The 14,180-nt window shown below is 37.9% G+C and overlaps 1 protein-coding gene across 1 annotated transcript in view; it reads right to left on the minus strand.

Moving 5' to 3' along the window:
* Positions 1-7,552: 7,552 nt before the first annotated feature.
* Positions 7,553-14,180, minus strand: part of COL21A1 (collagen type XXI alpha 1 chain) — a 183,440-nt gene continuing 176,812 nt past the window's right edge. Inside the window, 7 exon segments of the mRNA XM_036870157.1 lie at positions 7,553-8,714; positions 10,042-10,119; positions 10,930-11,076; positions 11,079-11,129; positions 11,646-11,700; positions 11,790-11,936; positions 12,476-12,553. Of these exon segments, the coding sequence (XP_036726052.1) occupies positions 8,527-8,714; positions 10,042-10,119; positions 10,930-11,076; positions 11,079-11,129; positions 11,646-11,700; positions 11,790-11,936; positions 12,476-12,553 (744 nt within the window). The 3' untranslated portion in view covers positions 7,553-8,526.

Consider the following 14,180-nt stretch of genomic DNA (forward strand, 5'->3'; position numbering starts at 1 on the left):
ATACAAAGGAATACTATTCAGCAACAAAAAAGGGAATAAACTATTGGTAGATATAGCATCATTGATGAATCTCAAAAATGTTATGCTTAATGAAAGAAGCCAGAAACAAAAGAATATGTAGTGTATGATTCCGTGTATATGGAACTCTAGAAAAGAAAATTCTCAATCAATAGTGTCAGAAAGCAGATCAGGGGTTAATGCAGCTGGAAGAGGGGTAAATTATCTAGAGAAAGGCTCAAGAAAATGTTTTGGGGGTGATGCAAATGTTCTATAGCTTAACTGTGGTGATGGTTTCACAGGCACATACATTTGTCAAAACCTGTCAAAATATAGACTTAAAAACAGATGTATTTTATTGTATGTAAATTATCCCTCAATCAAGTTGTTTTTAAAGTTAGCCTATTATATTTATTAAATACATACAGTAAACAAAATCAAGTTTTAGTTTATATTTTAGACTTTAGGAAGAAAAGGAGAGAAACGAGAAAGGCAGGAGATAAAAAAATAGAATACAGATCAATTTCAGGCAATTTTGAAATTGTGAAATGAGGGGAGAGTGAAATAGTTATTTGATTTGTTTATTTTTATTTGAAGATCTTTTGTGTACTCAGAAATACAAAACCATTGCAATTATTTTTGCCCTCAGAATTTTCTTTCCCCTGAGTAATATTATGCACAAATTTCATTTCATAGGCATTTATGCAGATTTTCATATAAATACATATATTTGGGAAATAATGTTTCTTTGCCAATTTCCAACACAGAAATTAGATAATACTAGGCATAAAAAGTTATGTGGTTAAATACTTTTTTTAAATTTCCATGCCTAAAGACCAGAATCTCTAAATTCAATAAGCTCTTCTAATTTCATCAGCAGTTGGTCTTGTGGAATTCAGAATTTGGCCCAGAAAGCCACATTATTCCACTGACAATTAGATAATGTGGTCACGTCCTTAGAAAGCACCAACATTAAACTTCAGAAAAAATGAAACTGGAAATTATGATTTTCCTTAACAGCATGTGTATTTTTTTCCTATTATCCACCACCCCCTCCTTTTCCCCAAGCTGACTAATTTTCTATCTAGTGTTCAATATTTTCAAATGCCTCTAGTTTCAAGGCATTTAATTAGCTTGAATGCTTAAAATTCTTCAAAGCCTCATTTTCCTATTGACTTTAAAACAATATGGGATTTGGGTATGTTAACAAAGACATCACAGTGTTTTTTGCTTTTCACAAAATTTAAAATGGAAAAAAATATGTTCGAGTACATTTTTTGTTATCTAGATACAGCAAGTTTCACTCAAATAATAAAAACCAGTTTCACCAGAAGCACAGAAGAAAGTAAGTACTCTACTTCTAAGGAGTTATTTAATGAATGAATTGAATGAGTAAATAGATGAAATAGGAGAAATAGTGGCAATTATCAACAACAATGAGGTTTGATTCCACACAATCTTAGTCAAGTCAGATGCATTTATTCAGGAAAAAATGTTATCACCTCTTCCAGGAACTGTGCAGCATTGCCCATTGGCACTGCTGACAAGGGACCACAGAAGCCGCAATCTGGACTGCAGGCAGCCTGTTTAGTTAGTGTAAAAGAGAGCAGTTCCCTAGTTGGCTAGGATAACAGGGGTGTTACCAATGGTTTTGCTGGCATTAAAGTAGCAAGGGTGAAAAACAGGAATTCTGTTCTACACATTCACAGTTGTGTGATGGCAGGTTATTCCTAGGAAGCCTGTTTCATAAGCCCTCACCTCCTTGGGGTCACCGAGGACATGGTGGGTAGATTCTGGGAGTTTTCCATGATTTTAGTAGGACTAATACTGAAACCAAGCAGGACCCTCTGGGGCTCCTGGGCACAGAAGCCTTTCTGTGCCCCCCATTTCGTGTTCCCAGAGAATAGGCTTCAGCCTCCATGACCTTCCCTGAGTTCCAAAGGACAGATTCAAAGAGTTGCTAATCAGGGAAAGGAGGGGATGCAGAAACAAGGGAGGAGCAGTCAAGAAACCATAGTGCAGCCTTGGAGCAGGGTTCTGGTTCCACCTTAAGGGATACACATAATAATATCTTTGAGCTCTTCTGCAGAACTAAAGCCCCCACCAAATGGAAAATGTTAACTACTTGATTCCAGAAAGAAGGTCACAGTTTGATAACCTCAAGGACCACAGCTCATCAGGAGACCTCCTGAGGCCAGATTTAAGGAATACAGGCCCTGCACATACCCTGATCCTTATCAGCAACCCCGCCCTTGAACCATTGCTATTAAACTCCTCACCAAATCCCCCCCAGGTTGGGACACACAGTTTCTGAGGGCACCAGACCGTTGTGTCCCCCTTTGCCTGGCAAATCAATAAAGCTATTCTTTCCTACTTCACCCAAAACTCTTTGATTTCAATTCGGCACTGGCACACAGAGGCCAAGTTTTTGTCATCAATATGTTGATGTTCTTTTCCCCTATCCCCTCTGCCTCTGTCTTATCCTTTTATCCCCAGGGCCACTGCAATGGTATTTAATTAGCTTTTCCACTTCCAATCTGGTCTGGTTTCAGCTATTCTCACTGCAGCCAGGGTGATTTATCTGCAATGCACACCTCTACCTGCTATTTCCTCATTACAATCTTGAAAGATTCTTTGGTATCTGCCTTCTCCTTCTCCAACCCTTTTCCCATTCCCTATATCTCTACTCTTATCTCTTGCCACCCTCAACACCAGCTTTCCAAAACCTAAAAATATAGAATGACTATAACTCCCATGGAGCTGTGTTCTCTGGTTGGAAGCCTCCAAGGCAAGGCAGTGATCCCAGAATATCTGGTGGAACCCCAGCAAGGGAATTTTTTAAAGCTCTCCTGGTGATTCTAATGTACAGCCATGGTTAAAAAACACAGTAACTTAAACCCTTTGTTTTAAAGATTAAAAAAACAAATTCAGGGAAGTTATCAGATTTATCCAAGGTCACATATCACAGACCACTCTTTAACTTTTTTTTTCTTTTGTCAAAAGATTTATTTCAAAATTTCACTTTAAACTACAATGTATAAGATCTATAGATACTTTTCAAATTTGATTTAATATTATTTTGAAATGGCAACTGAACTGGGGACACGATGGAAAAACCTTGTTGCTGCTTGTCATTCTCGCTTATTCAGAATGACACTCCAGTCAGCTACTTCAAGTTGTCCTTTTTAAATCTATTTACTCAAAATTTCTCTGTGAAACCTACCTTGGGGAAGGCAGAACCCAGACATAATTTAGTGAGTAGGAACAGTAACGTTCCTTATTTCAAATGTGTTATGCAGGGCAAAATAATATTCTCTATGTAGCTTTTAAGATAAAATTTTGTTAAAACCTTTGCAGCTCCATTTTACTAAAGTACAGGTTTATACCTGGTCTTTGTAAACTACAGACAGACTGTTCATTTGAATTTCCCTCTGTCTCCCCATCACGCCTCAGAGCCTTCGAAGATTAGGCTCTCAGTGTCTCAGCCACAGAGTGGGTACTTTGCTGTGTTGACAGCTTACACCATGTACTGTACCAGACCATAGGATGTGTGGTTTGACTCTTCACTGTAATCTCTGTATAACGATAAGGACAGTTTTCTGCCTGCCTCAGACACAACACAGCTGAATAGCAGCTAAGGGGCCGGATCTACAACTGAGGAATCCCAGGATCGAGCTTCAGAACCGCTCCCTGACAATAAAGTTACCACTCTGAAGCTATAATCAAAGGTCCTAGCCAGAGCACTTTAAGTCAATAAACTAAATAATACCAAGATAAAGCAGATAGGCAAGGTATCAAAATACAAATGGCTTCATGAACTCTGGCTTAGGTGTTCAATTTATAAAAAACTTGTGATTTTTCTCTCCTTTGGAATAATTAAGGTTTTAAGGATATAAATCTAACTATGCTTACAAAACCGAGAAAATGTTCAGGCTAAATATACACAGTGATAGTTTATATGATTAATATAATGAGAGGAATTTATCATAGCTTATTTCTGTGTATGTGGGTATATATGTATTTTGCTGCCCTCTACTGGGGATAAAAAGAATGATCTGCAGCTCCATCTCAATTGAAAATCTCTTCATGATGGAAATGAAATAATTACCTGGTAAAGTTTTAAGAACCAAGGATAAAATACAGTTGATATAAATACAGCTAATAGAATAAAATACAGATAAAATAACTAAAGACTATAAACCTCAGGGGTTTGTTGATTTTTTTTCCCCCTAAATTGTTCCCACTTTACGTTTTAGACCAGGATGAATCAAAATCTGGTCGAGAGCCTTTACTGAGAATTGTTGTTACCCTTAAGACTGAGAGTTTCATTCTTAATGGGAATGAATCAAATTAACTTTATCAGTGTTAGTTGTACAAATATAAAATGTTTTGAATAAGTTTTTAAAATATTTCATCTCAAAATTTGCTAATCTCACATTTTCTGTGTGGCTCTGGTAGATGATCAGACTTTATTCTATGGATTAATTTTTTTGTTTTATCTCATTGAATCCTCATAATCCTAATCCTTACTATTAGGTGAGTACTATTAATATTCCTTATTTAATATATGAAGAGACTTAGGCACAAAAAGATAAATACACTTTCTGAAGGCTCCTACTGGAAAAAAACAGTGGGAATTTGAACACAGGCAACCTCACTATGGAAGCCATGCCCTTGTAACTACGCTAAAAGGCCTTGCATGTAAGATGCTGGTACACCATTATGGTCAAAATGTATTTGCAGGACAAAACCATTCACCTATTCATTCTTAAACATCAGTGTTTTATGAGTTAGTCTCGAATTTGTACAAGGCAAAAATATGTTAGGACATATATACCATGATAAATTACAGAAATATTTCAACTTGAGGTACCAATTTTAAAAGCAGATACTGAAAGTAAATACGATTTATATTCCCTAGTGATTCCTCTGTGCATTGGTGGCTAATCGAATCTTGGAGACAGAGTTTTGGGTGAAGTAGAAAAGAATTGCTTTATTGCTTTGCCAGGCAAAGGGGGACACAACAGGCTCATGCCCTGAAAAACCATGTGTCCCAACCTGGGAGGATTTGTTGAGGAGTTTTATAACAATGATTCAAAGGTGGGGTTGCTGATAAGATTAGGGTGTGTGCAGGCCCTGCACTCCTTTAATCTGACCAGGTGATCTCCTAATCTTGATGAGCTTCTCTGGTTCCTTTAATCTGGCCTCATGTGGTTTCTTGGCTGCTCTTCCCTTGTCTCTGCATCTCCCTCCTTTCCCTGATTAGCAACTGCTAGAATCTGCCCTTTGGGACTCAGGGAAGGTTGTGGAGGCTGGAAGCTGTTCCCTACAAACAAGAAACAAGGAACACGGAAAGGCTTCCGTGCCCAGAAGCCCCACAGAGTCCTACTCGGTTTCACTAGGTTTTGTTCTCAGTTCTCCAGGCCATTTCTAATCCCCTAGACTTTGCTCATTTTTATTCCCTTGACATGACTTGGAGGGCTGCTAATGCCTCCTGGCCTTTCAAATCTCAGTTTATAACTATTGCTTTAGGGAAGCTTTCCCCACGCTCATCTGTTTTACGACTTGGGCTCCCACACAAAACACCACACATGGGGTGGCCTACACAAGAGAAATGGATTTGCTTTTAGTTCTAGAGGCCAGAAGTGCAACATCAGGGTGGGTGATCTTCCTGGCTCTTTTTTTTTTTTTAATGCAATTTAAAAAAATTGAAGTATAGTTGATTTGCAAGGTTGTGTTAGTTTCAGGTGTACAGCAAAGTGATTCAGCTATGCATATGAATCTATTCTTTTTCAGATTCTTTTCCATTATAGGTTATTACAGGATATTGAATATAGTTCCCTGTACGATACAGGACGGCCTTGTTTGTTATCTATTTTATATACGGTCGTACGTGTATATGTTACTCCCAAACTCCTAATTTATCCCTCCTCCCACCTTTCCACTTTGGTAACCATAAGTTTGTTTTCTATGTCTGTGAATCTATTTCTCTTTTGAAATAAGTTCATTTGTATCATTTTTGTCTTTCTCTGTCTGGCTTACTTCACTTAGTATGATAATTCCTGGCTCTTAAATCATCACCTTATCACTGTGTGCTCACATGGTCTTTTGTCATATGTGTGCATGTGGAGAAAAAGGGATTTCCTTCTTCCTCCTTTTATAAAGCCACCAATCATATAGGATTAGTACGCCATCCTTACAACCTTATTTAACCTTAATCAGAGTCTAAAAGCCCTACCTCCAAACAGGGTCCCATGAGGGTTAAGGCTTCAATATATGAATTTGGGAGGAACACAATTTAGTCCATAGCATCACCCTATACATTTCTATAGCACTTTCTCCTTTCTTAGAATGTATAGCAATCACCTGTTTTCCTATCTGTGCCTCATTAGACATGAGTGTCCTCAGGCCAGACCACATGACTATGTCACCATTGTATCCCTGGCCCAGTCCCAGGCATTACATGGCCATGTGAAACAGAGCAGGACCCTGTGGGGTTCCTGGGCATGGAAGCCTTTCTGTTCCCCATCTCTTGTTTGTAGGGAATAGACTCCAGCCTCCATGACCTTCCCTGAGTTCCAAAGGGCAGGTTCAAACAGTTGCTAATCAGGGAAGGGAGGGGGATGCAGAGACAAGGGAGGAGCAGTCAAGAAACGATAGTGCAGCCTTGGGGCAGGGTCCAAGTTCCACCTTAAGAGATACACATAACAATGTCTTTGAGCTCTTTACAGAACTAAAACTCCCAATAAATGGGATATGTCAGCATTCTTCATTCCAGAGAAGACCCCCTGAGGCCAGATTAAAGGAACCAGAGAAGCTCTTCAAGAGGCCAGATTAAAGGAGTGTAGGCCCTGCACACACCCTAATCTTATCAGCAACCCCATCTTTGAGTCATTGCTATAAAACTCCTCACTAAATCCTCCCAAGTTGGGACACATAGTTTTTCAGGGCATGAGCCTGTTGTGTCCCCTTTTGCCTGGCAAAGCAATAAAGCTATTTTTTTCTACTTCACCCAAAACTCTGTCTCTGAGATTCGATTTGGCACTGGTGCATAGAGACCAAGTTTTTGGCATCACATGTGCTCAAAGCTGGTCGAATGAACAAGGGGCAGAAGGAAGTTCCTATTCTGCCCCTTCACCAGGTCTACCAGGAATGCTGTAAACTATCAGGGGGAGTAGGTTGGTCAGGTCTAACAGATATCTGGGGCTTTGCTGGAGACAGAACATCAAAACAAGCCTTAAGCTAATTCAGCTGCTGAATGTATGGGCTTCAGTCACCTCCAAGGTTCTCATCAAAGTCACAGAAGGACACGTCATCAGTTAGGCTAAACTCTGATTACCAGCCATTCCTGGGCCAGGAAGCAGACGCTGTACCCATCCAGGTGAGTAGCACACAACCCAATTTCTAAGTTCTTATTACATATGAATCAGTGATTTAAAAATAGGGTAAATAATTTAATAAATTATACCCATTGAATAAATGACCATGTCAAATGGATAATATACTCAAGAATCAGTTAAAATTAAGTATAAAAAAAAGACACTGCATTCAGGCCTGTACAAAACTTTATTGTACTTTGAATAATAAGCAAAGTAACAAAATTTAGAGCATGATAAAGGATGGAATATCTCAAATTATGTTCCTTACAAAAGCATTAAGTACAGTACACAAAGACTGTTTATAATATCTTAAAGTCTGCTAAAAATATCAAGACATCCTAGGATTTGTGGAGTTACCTTTCCTGTCAACTAGAGCATTGATTCCCACTAGCTTTGCTACAATAAAAGTTAACATATATGAATGTACACATGTAATAACTGAAATGGAAAATGAAGGCATGCAACAAACATTCCAATTACTAAGCAAGTATGAAGAAGAAAGTCTTTTTGGTATTTCTGAACTTACAATTCCTTTGAACATATCGACCAGGTCCAGTGAAACTTTTTTTCCAGAATGTTCAGAGGTGATATTCAAAACACTGAACAACCAACAGTCCATCACCCCTATCTGGTAAGCACAGATACTGGAGTAAGTGCTGATATGGCAATACGGTCTGTTCCCAAACTGTGTATCAGCCCTGATCTCATCTCCCATGTCCAGATGCACGTGTGGACTGATGTAGAAGTGTGAGCTATGAGCTATGAAACATGAAATTCACACAGACAGGAAGTTGAACTCAAATACTCTGCTGCATGGAGGCTGAATGTGAAATTTTTCACAGTGACTGAAATTGACTGGCTGACAGGCAATGGTGGTTTTTTATATTTGACTTTGATTAAAATGAATGGACTTACAAGAAACCCTTGAGATTTAGTTAATGCTACTAATCTAAAGGCTCTGAAGAACTGAGGAGCCTTTAAAATCAGTATATGTGACCTTTTCTATATTTTTCCTTAAGGAAAAAAACAATAATAAAAACACCGAGGTACATGAGTTTCTTTTCAAGGGATTATTGTTGTTATCTTCCTGAGATGCAAAGACCACAAAAGAAGAGCACCATGCCTAGGCTGCTGAATGAGGCATCAGACACTAATAGTTTGGTCCTTTTCTAAAGGGATCTCTTCTGACAATGACACTAAAACACAGTGATGGATCACAGATGCCCGGGGGTCCTGGCTGCCCTTGGATTCCAGGTTTTCCGTGGTCTCCGTCTTTGCCGGGGAGACCTGGGTCTCCTGGAGGACCTTCTTTGCTTATTCCAGGGGGACCCTCTGGACCTAGGATGAGACATTAACAATATATGAACAGAGGAGTTTGGTTTTGTTGCTGACACAGCTGAATCTGCAAAACATGTAAACTGGTAAAAAGACTCCCTTGAAAATTTTACATATTTGCACTAATGTGAAAAGAGGAGGTATCCTCTTGCTAATTCTATACACCTTCCATTTTGAAAAGAACTATCCAAAAGTAATTTTTGTAAAACTAGGCCAAGCTATGTTAATATGCAATCATGCTGCTGCTGAAGACACAGAGCTAACATTCTAATATTTCAATTTGTGGATTGTCCAAACTATTTCTTCCTCTCAGCTTATCTTTTGCCAATATTATTATAAATTAGTAGGTAATATATCAGTAAGCTAAAACTCTAATAAACTCACTTTTGTGCCATATTTGTAGTCAAAATGACTATTTCCACTATATACATATATATATATATTTTAGTTTCCACAATGAAATACATTGTCATTACCATAGTATACTAGTAATCAATACACAGAGGTATTATAACACTAATTTGTGAACCATAACTTAGTTCAATGAGCATGTTCAAAAAAAGAAAAACTAACTCAAGATATTGGTCTTTTAAAGTTGATGACCCAAAATAACAAAAACAAAATATTTAGGTTTGGGGATGGAGCAGAGTGGACTGGGGCACTTTCTACCACTAATACTTCCTGCTACTACTACTAATAAACATTTATTCAGCACTAAACTACAATTGTAGGCATTGTTCAAAATGCTTTACATACAAAGTATTAAATCATTTGATCCACCCAAAAGCCTCAAGCAGTAATAACATCTAAAATAATAATGATAGTACACATTTATTGAAAACATAACTTTTTCATGCACTGTTCTGAAAGCACGACATGTATTAATTCATTTAATCTTCCACCAATGTCATGATGCAAAAGACATCTCATCACTATTTTACAAATGAGGAAACTGACACATGGAGAAGTTAAATAATGCAGCTAGCAGAGGCTGGCTTACAAGTCCATCTCAGCATTATTCTGCTTCCCTGAGAATCATAAAGATTAAACAGTGATATACACTAGGTAAGCCTGGGCGACTGTAACCATCCGAGAACTATTCTAAGGAGTAGTATTCTAAGGAGTCTAAATGATAAGTGAGAGAGAATCCTGAATGATTAATGAATATAATATAGGATAAAACTTCTAGTAGTTAGAACTCAATGTGTTGAATGTGAATCACTCAAAAAAGGAAACGAAAGTCTTGGTTTCAGATCTTTGGACAGAGATTTATGATGATTTTCTTAACGCAAAATGTGCAGCAACACTTATGAGCATCATCAGTTCATACCTGGGGGACCAGGAGGACCTTGTGCTCCAGGGTACCCAAACCCTTGGCTCCCCTTTGCCCCATTTCGTCCTGGTAGGCCTGCAGAGTGTCAGAGAGGGGAGTAAGCTTACTTTTCCCATAAAATCACTTCCTCCTAGATTGTTTCTTTCAAAGCTGTTAATACATACATTAAAAGAAAAATAAATCTTTAAAAATTAGCCTGCCACCTATTTATTATTATTAACAGGGCACAGAATTTTTGAACCAAAAATTTATAAAATGATCAGTGGTTTAGAAAAACTTAATGAAGATTAAATATTAAGAAAGGAAAATGGTTTGGAATTATTAGCTCTTTTTGTTACTCATAGTTGTTTCTTTTATTACTTTGATGAAACATCTAAATTGTTCCTATAATATTAAATTAAAAGGGAAAGAATTATCACCAACATTTCACATAAATATTCAAAAACAAAGAGCAGTAAGTTGTGGGCTATTAGGAAGTTTGGTTGCAAAGCATCATTTTTCTTATAGAAATTTATAGAAAACAATTTTGAATATGGTTACAGAAGTTACCAAAGTCAAAATAAAGGAAATGGTGTCTGTCATGTTCTATTTAAAGACTTAATTAGACTCAAGCAAAATTTCTAAGTGCATTGTCAACATTTTCTGATTTACAGGTTCACATGCTTCATAACATTGACCTCTCTCTTGACTTTAGGATATTCTTTCATGAAATAGAATGACTGTTCTTTAACTCAGCTGACAAATTATTTAAAGACTTAGGGATAGAAAAATTTTTTGTCTTCAAGAAAACAAACAGGAACTCTTGCCTGTTAAATAAGTTTAGGATGTGAATACAAAAAATACCCTTTTCTGTTGTTTATTTGCTTACACATACAAACTAAGTACCTTTTAATCCTTTGGCACCTGGGCGTCCCGGAGCTCCCATTAATCCAGGAACACCATCTCTTCCTGGCAAACCAGGGAATCCTCGAGGACCTTCTGGGCCCATGGGACCAGGTGGCCCAGGAATACCAGGGGGAGCCGTGCTGGACTGCAGTGATCACAACTCTGAATTCTTCCACTTTGAAGTAAGACAGGTAGCTGGGCTTAAAAGCAAAGAAACCCCATCCTTTATGTTTAAATGGTGAATGAGCATTAATAATATCACTCATATTTTTTCTAAATTTATAGATGCATATCTCTTGGCCAATAATTTCATTTCTAGAAATTTAACTATGGAAATATCCATTGCTCTATGCAATACTTTTATTGTGGCAATTACTTCAAGTAAGGGAAAAAAGGAAGTGCCCCTCTAATAGAAACTGGTAAATTAAATTATAGACCTCACATTATGAATAAATTTACCAGAATTATGTCAGGGAAGAAAATTTAATCAATGGTAAAATAATGATAAATTGCTTTATTAAAAAGATTACAAAGGGTACATATAACATTTTACCTTTATAAAAATACTTATCTGGAAAAAAAACCAGAGGTTGATAAATGGTTGATAAATGTCCGTTATTTTCTTCATCTTACTTATATCTCTTATAATTTCTACAAAGAATTTGTATTATTTTTGAAATTTGAAAGTTATTAAAATCTCTATGTTGGAGACTTACCTCTTAATACATCAGTGCAAACTTGTCGAATAAACTGTTCTGAAAATTCTCTCCCCTGCATCAAATTATTAAGGGTTATAACATTGACATACCAAGTAAAAAGCAACAGAAATATGAAAACTGTGAAAGAAGCAGAATACATACGGGCTTCCCATCCAGTCCTGGGGGTCCCTGAGGACCTGCTTCCCCGGGTTGCCCCTGGGGACCCGTAGGCCCCATCAGACCATCCACTCCAGACTCTCCTTTGGGTCCAGTGGCACCTCTGGCACCAGGCTCTCCCTTTTCACCTCTCTAAAAACAAAAGAAATCTTCAAAAGTTCTATTTAAATATTTCAGGAGGTATTAATGCATCATAAAAGTCTTAAGGATATGGATATGAAAATATACAAACATATATCTAAGTTATATAGGAAACTGTTGGGAAACACTGTAATTGATCAGGAAGGAAATTTCATATTATATTAAACTGTCATTTATCCATCCATCCAACCCTACAAATAACTACTACCTAGTACATATATTGATTAAGCAATATGCATAGTGCCAGAGATACAATGATGAATGTGACACAGTCCTGTCCCCAAGGAGTTTAAATCCTAGAGAGATAGATGTAGAAATACACAATATTCTTCATTGAAAAACATGCAGAAAAACTTAGCTCCTAATTTAGAAGAAGAATCAATATTACTGGCAAATATGTAACATTTCATACCTAATTCAGTGAATCTACATATTCTGAAAATCTCTATTTAGGAACTACTAAGAACATGAGAAGATATTTTCTGTTTGTGATGTCAATAGCTAGATTTATACAGTATTAAAAATCAAGCCATGAGGACTGAAACAGACAGCATAATACATGAAGAAACATACCTCTCCCTTTTGTACCATGATGGCCTTTGAATTCCCTTTGAAAATTAATAGGGAAAAAATAATAATAAATAAATGTGCAAGCTACAGTACTAGCAATGTGGCATGCACCCTTTACCACACATTTAATCAACTTTAATTTTCATTTGGATCTATGTTCATCGGTGATATTGGCCTGTAGTTTTCTTTCTTTGTAACATCTTTATCTGGTTTTGGTATCACCGTGATGGTGGCCTCGTAGAGTGAGTTTGGGAGTGTTCCTCCCTTTGCTATATTTGTAGTGAGGTGGATGGACCTAGAGTCTGTCATACAGAGTGAAGTAAGTCAGAAAGAGAAAAACAAATACCGTATGCTAACACATATATATGGAATCTAAAAAAAAAAAAAAAAAAATGGTTCTGAAGAACCTAGAAGCAGGACAGGAATAAAGATGCAGACGTAGAGAATGGACTTGAGGACACAGGGAGGGGAAAGGGTAAGCTGGGATGAAGTGAGAGAGTGGCATGGACATATATACACTACCAAATGTAAAATAGATAGCTAGTGGGAAGTAGCCGCATAGCACAGGGAGATCAGCTCTGTGCTTTGTGACCACCTAGAGGGGTGGGATAGGGAGGGTGGGAGGGGGAAACAAGAGGGAGGAGATATAGGGATATAGCTGATTCACTTTGTTATAAAGCAGAAACTAACACACCATTGTAAAGCAATTATACTCCAATAAAGATGTATAAAAAAAAAATTCGATCAGCAAGTAAAACACTCTCTGTAAGGCCATTCTTAAATATGGAAGTTTCGTGAAGAAATGCAGGGTTTCTACCAGACAGATATTACAAATGGAGCCAGAGTTAAGAGAGGAAAGATAAATAGTAACGCTCTCTGGACTAGAACCAAATGAGAGCTAAAACTGAAACACTGTCATAGGAGAATCCACTAAGATGATTTCATGAGGGAAACATTCGCTTGGACCCCATTCACAACGTGAACGCCAGAAAAATCACACACGTGCAGCCCTTGGTAGGATGACAGCTAACTAGGACTTTGTTTACTTTGAGAGATTGGACAACTATTCAGATGCTGAGTAGGCAATGGCTGTCCTGCTCTCCCCCACCCCGCCCCCCGCCATTCTCCCTGTAGACTCAGTTCCTGGTGGTGGAAAACGCAGCTTCCAATACACCCAGGACAGAAGCTTTCTAGGGAACCCAAATCCTGCCTTGGGAGAGCAGACTTCCTCTTTTCCTTGAGAAGTGAGATTAAAAAAAGCAAGTTAGGGGAAACTTGCAGAGAGTGTCATCTGTCAACCAGTGAGCTAGCCAAGTTGTGAACTCAAAATCCAAAGAGAATCTCCTTCTGTCAGAGAGTTACTGTGAATAACAATTTGGGGTAAAAGGCCTAGGTTGTGGAGGGTGATGGATGAAGGGGTGAGGGTCCTCCGACGAGTAGAGCTGTTTAAAGATGCTGTGTGATTAACTCAGGGAAACAGAGCAGGTCAGAGGGGAATAGGGACAGAGCTGGTTGTCATCCAGTGGTGTGAGTGGAGTGAAGGGACAGGAAAATGAAGACCTTTTGTATTGCACATAACTGTGCACAGGCAAACTCTGTCCATTTCTCCTTTCAGTGACTCTTGCTCTGAAGTTCACTGCTAAGTTCTCAACTTCTTGACATGTA

The sequence above is a fragment of the Balaenoptera musculus genome, chromosome 11 (assembly GCF_009873245.2).
Source record: "Balaenoptera musculus isolate JJ_BM4_2016_0621 chromosome 11, mBalMus1.pri.v3, whole genome shotgun sequence".
Taxonomy (NCBI): domain Eukaryota; kingdom Metazoa; phylum Chordata; class Mammalia; order Artiodactyla; family Balaenopteridae; genus Balaenoptera; species Balaenoptera musculus.